Raw genomic sequence first — 16,365 nt, forward strand, 5'->3', positions numbered from 1 at the left:
ACAATGATAGGAACTGAATTAGTTTCATGTACTAATCTATGTTATTTTGTTTTTAACCATTGCACAGAACTAAGGGTGATTGACCTCAATAGGTCTTTAGCTAAGTTTGCTGGGGCTGCGGAAGCCGGGGGGGGGGCTTTGTTCCAAAACCGTGTATAAAAACGTAAAAATTACCATATGATTGTGATATTTTGTATGTTCGGCTCCCAACATTTTTTCCAAAACCGTGTACAAAAATGTAAAAATGACCATATGGTTGTGATTTTTGCATGTTCAGTCCCCCCCCCCTTTGAAAACCGTTTCACGTCCCCTTAGTTGCCATTCCCCTACATCCACTGCATTCAAATTCTACCCTTGTCTTTTGTCATTAATTTTTTTAATGTATTGATGTCTTTTCATCATTGTTTATGTAATTATTGTATGTGTTATTCTACCTTTTTAATGGATGTGAATAAAGTGAATTTTAACTTGAAGTATGCTGCTCGCGGACTGGTTAAAAGTGAATGATACCATTGAATAAATTCTAGTTTTGCTAACAACACACATGGTGGTATTCTGCATTTCGCTGAGTGCTTACAGAGTCACGAAGACAAAACATTATCTTTGTCTGGAGTGTGCATACAAAAGTATGTTGTACAGTGTATTATCTCTGGTTCAAGTGACATGCACTGTGTAGTGACATAGGTGAAAGTTCATTGCTTTATGTGACATGTTAATGCATAGTGGGTATGTGCCACGGAGGGACCCCCATTTTCACACTCCAATTTCCATCCCAAGGCATAGTATTTTTGACTTGTTGAGAAAAAGAACAAAGAAAGCCGCTCCAAAGCATAGCATTTTCTTCTTATCGAAACAAAAAAAGAAAGAATTCCGCTCCAAAGCTTCCCATATTTCCGTTACGCCGTTCCGTCCGCATTGATCTGCTACAATAAGTCTCATTTTTGGTGAAAAGCGGGCGCAGAGCGCTGTCCGACCATCGCCTCTGCGCTAGCGCACCCGGTGCCCATGCCGCCGGGTTAGCTGCATGCACGTTCCACTGGGATGCATATGCACTCGCATGCAGGCGACCCGTTCCTAGGACCCCCATTTTCACAAACATTTGTAGTTCCGAAGCCCGTACCGAGGACCCTCCTTTTTGCAATAAGCCCGCTCGAAGGCCCCATTTTTTGTCTCGCCCACGGCACATACCTACTATTTTTTTGGTCGAGTACCCATCCCCCCAGGGCCATTTTACTTGTGAAAGTGTATATAGTTTCCATTTTCCGTGTTTGCACTTGAATGCATAATCTTTTTATTTTCAACATACATTCATGTATTAGTCAATGCCTAAATATTATAAAGTTGTATAAAAAAATAATAATTCATTTAATATTCCAGCTTATCTGGCCTCAGGTGGGTACCAGGACATTGCTTTTGGAATGTTTGACGACACCTGGAAAATGCACCGTAAACTAGGTTTCACTGCCCTTAGGTTGGTATACCATGAGTACTCTGTAAAGAATGCAACTTTAAGAGGCATAGTATAGGATGGTTTTGGAGATGCAAATACTTTTAGGCCTCCCCTCAGAATATCAACATGGATGTCTTATGATATAATCTAGAAAATTGCAGTTTGGAAAACAATTGTGATGTCATTCACTATGCTAATTTATGCATACATATGGAAGTCTGCACTAAATGAAATAAAGAAAGTCCAAACTTTTTTTTTTAACCCAACTACATGTATAGTAGCTCTGTAGCTGAACCGAATGGAAGTTCGCTGAACTTGGCACTTCTGAACCAAACCATATACAAAGTCCTGGTTTGGTGGTTTGTTAATAAAAACATTAGCACATTAAAGTGATTGGTAAACATTGGTTTGACTTTTAAAAAATCTGAGCTAGAAGGTCAAACTTGTCACCTGTGTCTGTGATATGTTACAAAAATGATGCCCAGAAAAAATTGCGTTCGAAAATAATTATTTAGTGCTTCAAAAATTGAAGTATAAAGTGACCGGAAACACCTACTTAATTTCATCCCATACACTTATGTGTACTATTTAGGCGTCTATAAGACACCTAATACAAAATCGGGGTTTGCCTTGTAGTTTTGGCTTTTCATTCTCAATAATGGTTGTTTTCAGGGTTTATTAGTTCTAATACATGCACTTGTACACATGTTTCATCTTGGTTTGAAATTTTTTTAAATCTGCTGCTCACAAAGTTAAACAATACCTTTAAGTTACTAAGCATTATTGATAAACACTTAATAGAAGGGACCCTATAGATTTAAGTATAAAATAAGATCAACCATTTTATTGGTTAGTGATTGTGTACAATAAGAATTCCACACAAAATATCTTTAAAATCCACTATGAAAGCTTCAGTCTGGTTGAATTTTTATCAGTTTGAGATTTTTTTTTTATAATAAACATGAATTTATTTATTTTTACAAAATGACAGGACATTTTAACCTAATCTCGGTAAAAAAAAGTGTACCGGTAGTTAAATTACCATCATTTATCATTGAAGCTCTCTCATATTTGTTTTTTTCAGGCACTTTGCAACAGGAGAACCTCTTCAGAAGCTCCTCTCATCTACTTTCCTGAAGCTAGAGGTTGAACTTGCTGCAACTGCTGGTCAGCCAGTCGATCCGAAGAAACTTGTCACACTTCTACTGAACAATATCTTTTCTGAGATGTGCTTTGGAAAGAGGTTTGTGATCGTCATTTGGAACTGTTGATATACAGTGCGTATCAAAAAAAAGTTTACACTTTGAAAAACCCCTGGGAATTAAAAAATATACAACATGTGGGTAATTTTTTCACATATATTCTTGGGTTTGGGTCTCATCTATCCAATGAAAATAAAAGTTTTGTCATAATGTTACACTTTAGTGAGCACTGTCCATTTGTGTAAAGCTTGCTGAAATCTGTTTGCGCAGAAATGCTCGTTTTCACGATGTGTCAAGGGGAAAGGGTGTTTAACGCCTGTAAAGTAAATTTATGCAATACTGCCTTCAATTTATTGCTAATAATAATGCAACTGTTGTATTATCAATAAAAATAAATTGAGGGAAGTATTGCATAAATTTACTTTACAGGCGTTAAAGAAAATTACAATGTTTCAACTTACCCCATGTTCCAACTAACCCCGGTCTCCCCTACCTGTATCTGTACCTAGGGTGAACTAGATTCCACTCGTCAATTTTATCCAACCGTTTCTTTACTAGTATACCATTTTCTATCAAATGTAGTTTTGACATGCGTGACCCCAAAATCCTAAGGTTTATGGAGCTGAATGATGAGGTGAATGAAACCTTGGGGCTGGGATTTGCTGAGGATGTTTTCTCTTTTCTGAAGTACATTCCTTCACAAAAGCGTGATATCATCCGAGGAATTATGCGCGAAGTAAAGACTATCGTGACTGAGATGATAGCTGGCCATAAGGAAACCCATGTACAAGGTAATTGTATCCTCTAATTTTGCAGGAGTTTCTGCATTTATTGTAAAGTCAAAATAAATTTTACAATACATAAAACATAATCGTAATATGACATGAAAGTACATTGTAATGTGACAGATTTATAGTAGTATCATGACAAAATTTAGACATGAATACAATAAGGATGACAAAGTAATGAAAATAGAACAAACAAATGCAGTGGCACAGTATATAAGCAAAAAAAATGCTTGAGCAATAGCAGCCAAAGGGGGAAATTCTGATCCGCATGTTTGCAGAAATTCAAAGAGAGAGAAGGGAATATGGTGAAGCAATGATTTAGAAAGAATTTATGAATTAACTTTTGGTTCATGTCTGTTTAATGTATTTTTTTTGCGATCTGAAGCCTCTCACAAGTTTTTTTAAAGTAGTGCTTCGGTGTCAATGTGCAAATGATAAGTCATATGTAAACTCTCTGATGACTGAACGGTAATGCCCCTGCTTTAGATGTGGAACATGATGCCTCGTGCACTAATTATTGCCTTCAAAGAGGAATTTCAAATGAATCTTTATTCTTGTGAAAGAGCCTGTAGAGCGATTTCTTAGTCTTTACCAAGACATGGCAGCAATCCATTACAATCTCTAAAATTATATTTCTCCTTTTATTATTTGATAATTAGTTTAGTAGTAGTACTAGTGGCACATTGGGTGTCCAGGGAGTTGGAAGTATAAGAGGAGCAGATGAAAAAGATTTAGCTTTATTGATATGTATGTTCAATGGGAATTCTTAAAACATAGAGGGGGTGTGCGTCCCTGCCTTGATCCACAACTAGGATAGTAGTATTATCATTGTTATAATTATTATCAATACCACTCTTCTTTATATTATTATGATTAGTACGATTCACTATTATGATCATTAATAGCCGATGTTAAAGGTAAATGCTAGTTTTGGTAACGATATCAAAATGAGTTCGTACAGAATCCAATTAAATGACCACCAAAGTTTCTGTTTGTTTAAATAAAACAAATGTGCCAAAGGATTCTGGAAGAAATTGTGTAAATTGCTGGGAAATCAGCAAATAAGCACAGGATTCGGGTAGAGCGTCGGGCCCGACTCTCCAAGCAATAATTATACATTGTCCCACGTGCACTTATCTATGTTGGGGATCTTCGTTGTGAACATTTGTCAGCATAGATTTCAAGATTTCGCAAAGTTCAGTTGATGTAACTGTACCAGATCTAGATCCTCGATGATATACTGACAATTAAGCCTTGTTTTACAGACTTTCTCATGAAATACGTGTTTACTGCAACTACTGGACTTTCTCTTTAAATATATTTTCAGGTGAAGTAAATGATATCTACCATCTTTTACTGGATGCCCAAGCGAAAGCCATGGCGGAGGATAAGAACCTGGAGAAATTGAGCGACGATCGGCTTCTTTGGACTATCTTGGATATCTTTGGTGGTATGTAGTATGTGATCCAATCTAATCCAATCCCAATCCAAGGTAGTTGCATATATGATGATGATGATGCACAGCATTTGTATAGCGCAATATATCTGTCAAAGACATTCAAAGGTGCATTTTAATGAGGAGCCAGTCAATCTGGGTCGCCTAGAAGGGCACACACTCAGAACTTGACCTGCAGGTCTGTCCTCCCGATAACTGGTTGGGTAATGTAGGTTGACCACTACACCGGGTTTCCCCCTTCTCTTATTCAAATAGTGCAATGGGTTCTTAACGTGCAAAGGTGGCAATATTCCACTACACGGGGCCTCCATTTAGCATCCTATCCGAGGGACGGATTGTTTTCCCCTGTAACATAACCTGCATCTATGAAACAGGGGAGAGACGTTTACACATAATGCACTGGTTTCAGTCATCTGCCCGGGGTGGACTCGAACACACAATCTTTGGTTCGACGGGCAGACACTTTACCGACTGAGCCAACTTCGCTCTCTATATATAGTATAGTAGAAGTAGTAGCAGTGGCAGAGGTTGTTGTAGAAGTAGTAGTAATCCATTCCCAATCCAAGCTAGTTGTATGTAGTAGAAGTAGTAGTAGTAGTAGTAGTAGTAGTAGTAGTAGTAGTAGTAGTAGTAGTAGTAGTAGTAGTAGTAGTAGTAGTAGTAGTAGTAGTAGTAGTAGTAGTAGTAGTAGTAGTAGTAGTGTAGTAGTAGTGGTAGTAGTGGTAGTAGTGGTAGTAGTGGTAGTAGTGGTAGTAGTAGTAGTAGTAGTAGTAGTAGTAGAAGTAGAAGTAGTAGTAGTAGTAGTAGTAGTAGTAGTAGTAGTAGTAGTAGTAGTAGTAGTAGTAGTAGTAGTAGTAGTAGTAGTAGTAGTAGTAGTAGTAGTAGTAGTAGTAGTAGTAGTAGTAGTAGTAGTAGTAGTAATAGAGTAGTAGTGTAGTAGTAGTAGTAGTAGTAGTAGTAGTAGTAGTAGTAGTAGTAGTAGTAGTAGTAGTAGTAGTAGTAGTAGTAGTAGTAGTAGTAGTAGTAGTAGTAGTAGTAGTAGTAGTAGTAGTAGTATGAATTCTGGCTCCTTCCTTTCCATTCATCTTTTGTCAACCCCTAGCCTGATCCTTTTTACATTAATAGTTTTTTCTCTTTCATTTTCAGCTGGTATTGAAACCTCAACGGATACCATGAACTGGGCTTTAGCATTGATGACAGAACACCCCGAGATCGCAGGCCGGGTCAGGAAAGAAATTGACGACGTGATTGGACGTGATCGTATCCCTGTCATTGGAGATCGCGGAAGCCTGCCATACACCGAAGCCACACTCTACGAGGTTGTGCGTTTTTCTTCTATAGCACCTGTCCTTCTACCGCATGCCACTACATGTGAAACTACCTTACGTGAGTACCAGTCATAAAAAATAGACCGGGGAAACGGCGATTTTTCCCTAAAATGTCAATAAAGCCTTTGAAAAAGTGCCTGATATAATTGAGTTAAAAATCCAAAGTCAACTTAATGTGAAGAGAAGCAGAAAAAATGCTCAAATTTGTCAAAATTTGCCTTTTTCTCAGGCTTGCACAGTATTTGATTTTCTTAAAGGCCTAATCATATCCATTTCTGTTTTTGTTTACTACACATAATTAATCTGGTTTATGTACAATTTTTTTTTAAGCTACCAGTGATAAGATTGTCAAGCATTTAACATGATATTTAACAAACTTTATGCCCAAAAGTGAATGTTTCTGATGCGCTCTTCGGTAACGTACGCAGGATTTTTGTACCTCAACAAAATTTTAGGGGGGAGAAGGTTGTGTTAAAAAAAATTAAGGGTTTGATCCCCTGCCTTTGCTACTTCTCTTGTTTGAGTCAATAAAGTGAGCAAGTGCTAGGAAAAAGAGAGCTTTCAACAAAAGTAAATCAGTTATTGCAACTGTCTGGAACTTCCTGTTCTTTGAAACAGAAGTAAACTCTAGGTCTACTTCAAGACAAACAGGAGATCGATGAATTGCTTTATGTTTTTATTGATCGCAGGTGGTTACACTATTCCAAAAGGCACAACAGTCTTCATGAATGTGCACTCCATGCACTTTGATCCCAGGGAATGGAAAGACCCGGAGAACTTCTGCCCAGGTAGGTCTAAATCATCTGTCCCTTCTTTTCCGATGAATTATTTTCAATTTCTCACATCACTTCGCTTTTACAACTTGCTTTTTTCTTTTTTTTTTTTATTATTATTTATTTGGCGTCACCTGTGGAGGCGAAAAGCGAACTGAATCACTGTGACCCGCAGGTCTCTCCTCCCGATATAACTTATTGGGGGGAATGGCAGGTGGACCACTACACCGGGGTTTCCCCCTACACTTATACAAATAGTGCAAAGGTGGTGACTCTCCTCTACACGGGGCCTCCATTTAACGTCCTATCCGAGGGACGGAGTGTTTTCCATTGTAACATAGCCTGCATCTATGATACATGGGAGAGACGTTTACACACAAACGCACTGGCTTCAGTCATCCGCCTGGGGTGGACTCGAACCCACGATCTTTGGTTCGACGGGCAGACGCGTTACAGACTGAGCCAACACCGCTTTCTAATATACCTATCTCTAATATACTCTATACCTAGTGCCATCTGATGTATTGTACCCCATCTCCACTCTTCTTTTCTTCCACCAAACAATCTCCACCATCCGACCCTCTTGTTCTCATCTTAATCTCACGTTTATACCATTCACTGTTCATGCACGAAAGACCAGATTAGTAGACTAGAAGCAGTTCAACGAAGAGCCGCTAGATTTGTCTGTAAAGATCACAGGAGAACCAGAAGTGTTTCCCAGATGCGAATAGGGTTTTAGGCCTCCTTCAAAGAAACTTGTACAGTTGCCCCGGAAATGCAAAAGAAACAGCCTATAAAGTGTTAGTTCATCCAAAGTTGGAGTATTGTGCTTCTGTGTGGGACCCATACACGAAAGACCAGATTAGTAGACTAGAAGCAGTTCAACTAAGAGCCGCTAGATTTGTCTGTAAAGATCACAGGAGAACCAGTAGTGTTTCCCAGATGCTGAAGTTACTTGAATGGAAATCTCTCGAAGATAGAAGGGCTATCTCAAGACTTACACTTTTATATAAATCTATAAATCATAGTGCTTCAGTCAACGTAGGTCGATACTTAACAGCTCCCTCTCAAAATTCTGTCAGGACACCGAAATCATCGTCAATCTCTTTTTCCCGACCAACAACAAAAAAGACTGCTTCAAGTACTCTTTCGTTCCAAGGAACATGGCAGAATGGAATCTGCTACCAGTACACATACGTGAAGCTAAATCGGTCGATGGTTTTAAGACGAGGCTAAACAAAATTCAAATGTCTACTTTCATCCGGGGGGCACATCATTAATTCAAATTCACCACTAGCCACACACGCCTGCAGCAATTATATCCCAATTGAGGAGTTTGCCTGCAGTAACAGGAAGAAGAAGTACTATAATGATCAACGCTCGATATGTCTTGACGGCTGTCCAGGCATGGCTGAGGAATTTAACCATTCTATCCACCAACTTTGCGAAGACTGTTCTTGGATGAACTTTTTTATCACCATATAATAATAATAATAATATGTCCATTTATATAGTGCAGTTACTATGTGCATATACTCAACTGCGCTTTGATACTTGGTATCATATTATTACCCCGGCTGTAGCTGAGCCGCCATATTAATAGGCGCTAAAGCGTTCAAGGAATAAATCCTACCGGGTACCCATTCACTTCACCTGGGTCGAGTGCGGCACAATGTGGATAAATTTCTTGCCAAAGGAAATTACGCCATGGCTGGGATAAACCATCTCTCTGACTCGTGGGTACAAGTATCATACATAACAAATATGAGGTTCAGTTGTTTTATCTTGTCTCTACCTGTCTCTACGCCCTTTTTCTACTCGCCACCTTTCATGTTACATCCCTATTTTTCTTTCTCCTATTAATTTTAAGACTATGTTCATGATCTGAGAATGATAGAATTCACGGCCAATTTTTCTCTCTCAGAGCATTTCCTTTCGGAGGATGGCAAGGTTCGCGATCACCCATCGAGCTTCATGCCCTTTGGAGCTGGACGTCGAGTTTGTCTTGGTGAAGCCGTGGCCAAGGCTGATCTATTCCTCATCTTTACCTGGTTCATGCAGAACTATACCTACAGCAAGGTGAACTTATGACCTCTGGCCTTTGAATACATGTATATTTGAATTTGCTTTAGTATAAAACTTGATGGACAACAGTATAAAACTTGTCAGTGTAAACCTGGTGGACAACAGTATCCTCAGGACAAATTTAGTATTGTTCTGTTGTATCCTCAGGACAAATTTAGTATTGTTCAACCCTTAAAAGAGTGATGTTTGTATATGGAACCTCCAAATATTCAATTTGTTGTGGTGCTTTTGGTTTCACTTATTTTCTATTATTTCTCAAATGTTTAACAATGTATAAATGTCAGTTTATATTTATTTTGTATCAATTAATCAAATTCTTTATTTAATGTGAATTAGTTTTGTTTGATGATTGTATCAAGATCTGATTCCATTTAAGGAAATCAAATTGTATAAAATTCTCAATTTTGCAACATTTGAGTTAATACTAATATATTTTTCAGTCAGAATAACTATTCTATGCCCCTAGTTGCCATGCATCTATGGTTAAAACCTTTAAACTGTATATTGCATTCACTTTATATAAACGTGTTTGCAGGTGGGAGGATGGTATAGTGTTGCCATTTTTATGCATAGCATGAAAACTTATATCTACTTTCTATCTCGCATTTACAGTGAATCTAGTGGCCATTTCCTTCCTTTCATCTTTCTTCTATATTTATCTAAGATTTTCTTGTATTTTATCAGGTTCCTGGTAAGGAAAATGAGTGCCTGACCAACATGATCCCCAAGTTGGCTGGAGGAAGGGTCCTTCGTCCCTATGAGATCGTGATCAACAAACGAGAATAGAAGTGATACCAACGGAATCTTACAATCAATTGCAATCAGGTTTAGGTAAAAATCAATCACAATTCCTTCAATCGATTGAAAAATTTACAGCAATTGAAGGTCACGGTCTTTCTACAGAGGAAAGCATAAATTAGTTTGTGGTAGTAAAACTTGATCCAAAGGTATCACTCGCGTCTTCAACCGAGTTCTACAATTAATTGCAAGTCACTTGAAATCAGTACTAAGTTGTTCAATTAACTTCAGTTAACAATGCCTTGAGTCTTTTTTTTCGAATAAAATCATTTATTTGCAATTAATTGCAAATAAATCTCTTGTGAAACCCCTGTATTGGGTGCAGAGCATACATGTATGCTTCACTGAATTACAATTACAAAATATATATAAAAGACTAATTAGACTATGGCAAGCCAAATTATTGAAAATAATTTCTTTTTTATGCTGAGGTAATCAGAGATGATAACATATGACTCTTCTTTGTATAAAATAAATATGAAATTATCTAGAGAACGCAAAGTCATCCAGAAAAATTTTCCCAGTTACTTGTAAAGCTATTAGCAATCTCCTGCAAGAGGAATTGCCTTACAAAGCAACCACCTTGAATAATTTTCCCCTCCAGAAAACTTTTCTTTCTTTTATTATCCAGTTGTAGCTTCTTACAAAGTTCATAGTTTTTAGATTTGAATATGCAAGTCCTACCAAAATGGTTATTTTCTGTAGGATTGTAATGGCATGTGTGTGCTTCATGGTTAAAATGGATCATTGCACAACCTGTGTTTAGACTACTTCTTATTATTCTGTTTTACTTGGTTGTTTAAACAATGGATTGGAATTCGCTGCAGTGTGTACATAGCAAGGATAAGCCTAATAGAGGCAGAAATAAACTACGTATCGGATTAGGCATACCTGTAAACCCATAGTCAATATAGAGGAACAAATAGGGTACAGAAGGGATGACCTTTTTTGGGGGGAGGGACGGATTTCACCATATTTGAAATTGTGTCATAGGGAAGCATGGTGTAAGACATCCACAATCAGAATTTGATGGGTATCGGTCGATTGGGGCTCAAGATACGGCTATATAAATGCATGTACCTACCTAGCCTCATTCAAGTCACTGTAAAGTTGGTCAGGTTCTTAACAGTCATGGACCAGGCCCATGTATACACTGATTTCAATAGGGCCTGAGGTCCGTTTCATAAGGTGTTTGTAAGTTAAGAGCGACTTTAAGAATGACTGGTGATCTTTTCTTATGCACTATAAAACGATCACCAATGAACGTTTTGCTGTATACCATTCACCATAAGAAAGGATCACCAGTCGTTCTGAAAGTCACTCTTAACTAACTAACTGATGTATGAAACACCCATCAGTTATGCATTCGTTTGGATCATTATGAAACAATTCATGTCAAATTAGGCATGTGGGGATTTTTTTTCCAATCATGCTCTATTGAAATACTGTCATGAAAATGCTGAATTGAACAAAAAGAAACTTGATGATGTCGCACTTTGGTACTCCACATGTATATGAAGGAAGTATATTTCAAAATGTGAACATTCCAAATTCCTGGATATATTTTGTATCTGCACAGGAGTGTCTTTCTACCATGGTGTGCTAGAATTGTACTTTTTATGAAAAAAATGATATCCCCAAAAAATCACATATTAGTGATGACCTGAATGAAAAGAAATTGCTCTTACAAGTTTCATGCTTATGTAATGATCATGTAGTTCATTTGTATAGCAAAGCTATACTAGTCTCCATTTACCCCCACCTTGTAGCAGTGTATTGTGAAGGATATCTTTATAAAAAGCAAAAAAAAAATTCAACATAGAGTAGGACTTGAACCTATGATCCTCTCATTGAAAGGAGAGGGTCAGAACCACAACACCACAAGACTTCCACTAAACTCTAAGGCAAGTATTCTGTAGTCGGGTTTAACTTAAACTCTGGTTTAAAGTTTTGGTTTAAGTATGGGAAGCCAAAAGTATCAAAATTTTTATTAAGTTGTATGTTTCTTATGTTTACTGTGCTCTTTCCTGATTCATCGATGGTGAAGACAATCATCTATTTATGCTTCCTAGACAATCATGAATGATTTGAGAGCCAAATGAGCTGAAGTATGATATCTCTACTGTTAGTGATTATGCAACAATTGGCTTTTCATACTTGAACCACAACTTTAAACCTGAGTTTAAGTTAAACCCGACTTCAGAATACAGTCCCATATGTAGTTCTTCAGAGAAAAGGGATCCTATGTGTACTATGTTTGTTACTTGGACTACATGTATTTCTTGAGTCTAGCCATACATATTTTTCGTGTATTTCATAATGAATATGATTATTCACAGCCTCTTTTGGTCATTATATATCTTTTGAATGAAACAAAGTTTTGTCATGCATGGTAGAAAAATGCTTCCTTGTAGTGATATACTAGAGAGGGTCTCAACTAGCCTTTTCTAAAAAGCAATCTTGTGAAGAACAATAAATATCCTCATGAGTTTGCATTCAAATCCATTGAATATGGTTTCAATGGGCTTGCATTGATTGAATATGTACAAATATGTATCAATTTAGTCGTCCAGTGTTGGTGAAATGGAGGGCCTATTTTATTCACTCAGTGGATGTTTAAGCCGCTGCCTACCAGAACTAGAAGGTTCCTGTACTAATCCTATGGGAAGGTACATCACAAATTTGGTCTACACCCATTTTGTCGAATTTCCATTTGGTCTACTCCCATATAGTCTAATCCTAGTACAGGGAGGCGCGATAGCTCAGCTCGGTAGAGCGGGGGTTTCGGATTCCGGTGACCCGGGTTTGATTTCCAAGTGGTGCGCTAGTGCCCTTTGGTAAGGCATTAATCTTCCTTACCTGGTCCCTCGGAGAGGACCCTAAGCCCTTGGTCCCCTGGTTGCTTGCTCATACACGGGCATTCATGCTTTCTTAGCAGACAGGTAAAAAACCTCGGTAAACCATCTGCAGCCAGTTCATCTACTTTATAATAATAATAATATGGACCATTTATATAGCACAGCTACTATATCAATATACTCTTTACTTCGCTTTACATTTGGTATCCTTATATTATTACCCCCGGTTGTAGCCGAGCTGCCATATAGGCACTGAATTTCTTCCTACTGGCTAACCATTCACCTCACCTGGGTTGAGTGCAGCAAAATGTGGGTGAATTTCTTGCTGAAGGAAAAAGGCCAAGGCTTAGAATCGAACCCACGTCCATTAGATTTGAAAGACGAGAGTCGTGACCACTAGACCACAATGCCCCCACAAAGTTAGTCCAATTGCTATTTGTCTAATTGTCTGTATTTTCATTTGACACAATACAATATAGTTAGCAGACAAATTGGAAAAGTGATGAACTTGGCATTAGACCAAATGAAAGTTTGCCCGAGAGTATTATACACCACGTGATGGTTAGACGAAGTTACAATAGACCAAATTGATAGGAGGCCAAATGGGATTTTCCCATGTAATATTAGATAATCTGAGAAAACCAAGACCCATTTCTCCCGATTTCCTACCTGAGAACGGTCTCCAAGATGTTGACCGCTGTTACACCGGAATCATAACGAGTCTCGGGGCGCCCCGAGACAGCTGTTCACCACCGAATTACCAAAGCTGTCCGAGATACATGTAGGTTTGGCAGGGCATCTAGCGCACACTGTTTGTTGTTTGGATCTCTGGTTTGGATAATCATTCCATGTGTTGCACATCAAGTGAACCTGTCTCTGAACCGGTCTTGGAATACATTGCGAGGTTATCCGAGATAGGTTTGCTCAGAAGGTGTCTCATGTACAGAGCTGCCAAGTAGTACGATTTTTCCGTATTTCATACGGAAATCAATTTAAAATACGGCAGTACGCTTTTTCATGATAAAATACGGGAAAAAACAAATTAGAGAAGAAAAGATATTCTGTGTGTTGCTGCCCTCTACGTTCAATGAGTTATGCTTACATCAAGGCTTTCCGATTAGAATTTTCAATATCCTGGCGAATCAATGCGGGTGACAAGTTCCGAGCGCACACGTAGTTTACAAGCGCAAAGCAGCGGCTCAAATCGCGATATTTTGCGACTGGTAAATACGTCTGTAAGGATGATGACGTCATCCAAGATGGCAACTTACGTTGACCGACGGAAGGATCGAAACTGACGATGTTTCGATCATAATTGTAAACGAATTAGCCGTAACTGCGGTCTAAGGTACGATATTTCTGAATTTCATACATTTTTTCGTAAATATCGATGCAATTTCTTTTTCATAATGTGACATTTTATGATTCTATGTGCCAAAAAACGATCGAAAAAAAACAGGTTTCCGTCGAATGTTGGATCTAACGTTACTGCTAATACGTTGTCTGTGCGTACGGGCCTCCAAATTCTTCAGTCTATGTATTGGAGAGTGGCCAACGCAGTTCAGCGGAACAACAAATATCTAGACTGAAGCTTTCGGTCTCGTGTGCGATGGTGTGGGGCGCAAAATAATGTAAGAAGTGATCGAACTTTGCCATTATGCATGCATATTTATCTCATGGTAAAAATACGGATTTTTTGGTCAAAATACTGATTTTGGGGGATAACAATACTGAAAATGCAAAATACAACTTGGCAGCTCTGCATGTAGGTTTTTGCATTTGAGACTGGTCTCGGGGCGCTCCGAGACTACTTAGGAAATCCGGTGTAACAGTGGATATAAACCTATAGGACTGAGTAGGCAACAGGTAAATGTGAACTTCTATTTCTTCATAAATAGAGCAATTAAGGTACTGGACCTAGATGCCAGAGAGAAATGATCATTGTGACTTTTGATAAGCTGGCAAAGCTGCCTTATTTATCATTACAAAGTTAAGCGGATTTACAAGTACACGATAATTTGTGTCTGTATGTGTGTGTTTTAATAATAGAATAATACAGAAAAGTGTTGATCAGCTTAGTTAAAAATGTTCACAGATACATGCAGTTGAGTCTTGGCTCAATAATAGAAGGGTTATAATAAACTACATTCATGACTGTTTACTAAACAGTTTTTTTAACAAGGGCGCATGTAACAATATATTTTGATTGGCCAATGCAAGTTTTGTATTAGAGTCTGGGAGTTTTGTTATATTTAATCAAATATGATTAATTCTGGTGCTGTCTCATAACCACCAATAAACTATTTTCTATTTGCTGTATTATTTCATAGTATTAGTGATCATTATTTCATCACATTCAAAATTTATTGGAATAATTAACCTAAGAAATTGTGCAATCTAATCAGACTTTTTTAATAATGTTATAATGAATGCCAGGAGAACCCAAAAAGGTAAATTGATAAGGATAGGGGATATAAGTCACATATGGAGTTCGGGCTTTTAGCTATGTGGCCCCAGTTATGTGGAATAGACTGCCAAGTGCTATAAGGAATATGAACACTCATGAGACATTCAATTCAGTGTCAAAAACTACCTTTTTTACAATCATATTAGTGAAGGTCATGTCTTTTCCTCATACGTTATGTTATGTTTGATGATTTTAATTGTGATTATTTCAAATGTTTTTTGTTTGTTTAATATGAAGTGCCTTGAGTTATGATCAATTACAAAGTGTGCATTAGAAATACTTATTATTATTATATCTTTTGGAATCACTAATCAAAATATGGGTTAATTTTACAATTTCCAATGTGATTATCTGATTGATTATTTAATTCAATTTGTGTGCAGATGAATAATGCTTTCAATCTATTTTTTTTTAAATGTGCGTGCCTATCTGAATTACACAGCATTGTATACAGGGTAGAACTTTGCATTATTCATGTACATGTATTTGAATTTCCTATGATAAATGTCTTTATACAGGGTCGAATTTAGCAGCTTTCCATTTCTAAAATATTTCTATATATCTTTTATATGTTTAAATCAGGTAAATAGAGGTGAATTATAATGTTTGGTGAAATATTTACATGATTATGTGTTTTCTTCTGTTGATGTTCAATCCTTTCACGTACACCCTGCTTGCTCACTACATGTGGAACCAGGGGGCCATTTCATAAAGCTATTCGCAAGTTAAAAGCGACTGGTGAACCTTTCTTACGCGCTAAATAATCAACATTAAAGGACAAGTCCACCCCAACAAAAACTTGATTTGAATAAAAAAAGAAAAATTCAACAAGCATAACACTGAAAATTTCATCAAAATCAGATGTGAAATAAGAAAGTTATGGCATTTTAAAGTTTCGCTTCATTTCACAAAACAGTTAATATGCACATCTCGGTCGGTATGCAAATGAGGAACGGATGACATCACTCACTCACTATTTCTTTTGTATTTTATAATATGAAATATTATTATTTTCTCGTCATTGTCATGTGAAATGAAGTTTCATTCCTCCCTGAACACGTGGAATTCCATTATTCTAACATTTTGTGCTTCAGGCAAGGAGGTCCTCATCGTCAAATTCGTAAAAATTGAAATATTGTATAATTCAAACAATAAAAAAC

General features: G+C 37.5%; 1 protein-coding gene across 2 annotated transcripts in view; it reads left to right on the plus strand.

Moving 5' to 3' along the window:
• The window catches only part of LOC121431604 (steroid 17-alpha-hydroxylase/17,20 lyase-like), a 34,620-nt gene extending 23,127 nt beyond the window's left edge, over positions 1 to 11,493 (plus strand). For both annotated transcript variants that reach the window (XM_041629167.1, XM_041629166.1), the window contains 8 exons: positions 1,378 to 1,471; positions 2,535 to 2,693; positions 3,235 to 3,443; positions 4,768 to 4,890; positions 6,043 to 6,282; positions 6,914 to 7,012; positions 8,922 to 9,076; positions 9,767 to 11,493. In XM_041629167.1, coding sequence (XP_041485101.1) covers positions 1,378 to 1,471; positions 2,535 to 2,693; positions 3,235 to 3,443; positions 4,768 to 4,890; positions 6,043 to 6,282; positions 6,914 to 7,012; positions 8,922 to 9,076; positions 9,767 to 9,868 — 1,181 coding nt within the window. In that variant the 3' untranslated portion in view covers positions 9,869 to 11,493. The remainder of the gene's footprint in view (positions 1 to 1,377; positions 1,472 to 2,534; positions 2,694 to 3,234; positions 3,444 to 4,767; positions 4,891 to 6,042; positions 6,283 to 6,913; positions 7,013 to 8,921; positions 9,077 to 9,766) is intronic.
• Positions 11,494 to 16,365: the final 4,872 nt, after the last annotated feature.

The sequence above is a fragment of the Lytechinus variegatus genome, chromosome 18 (assembly GCF_018143015.1).
Source record: "Lytechinus variegatus isolate NC3 chromosome 18, Lvar_3.0, whole genome shotgun sequence".
Lineage (NCBI taxonomy): Eukaryota > Metazoa > Echinodermata > Echinoidea > Temnopleuroida > Toxopneustidae > Lytechinus > Lytechinus variegatus.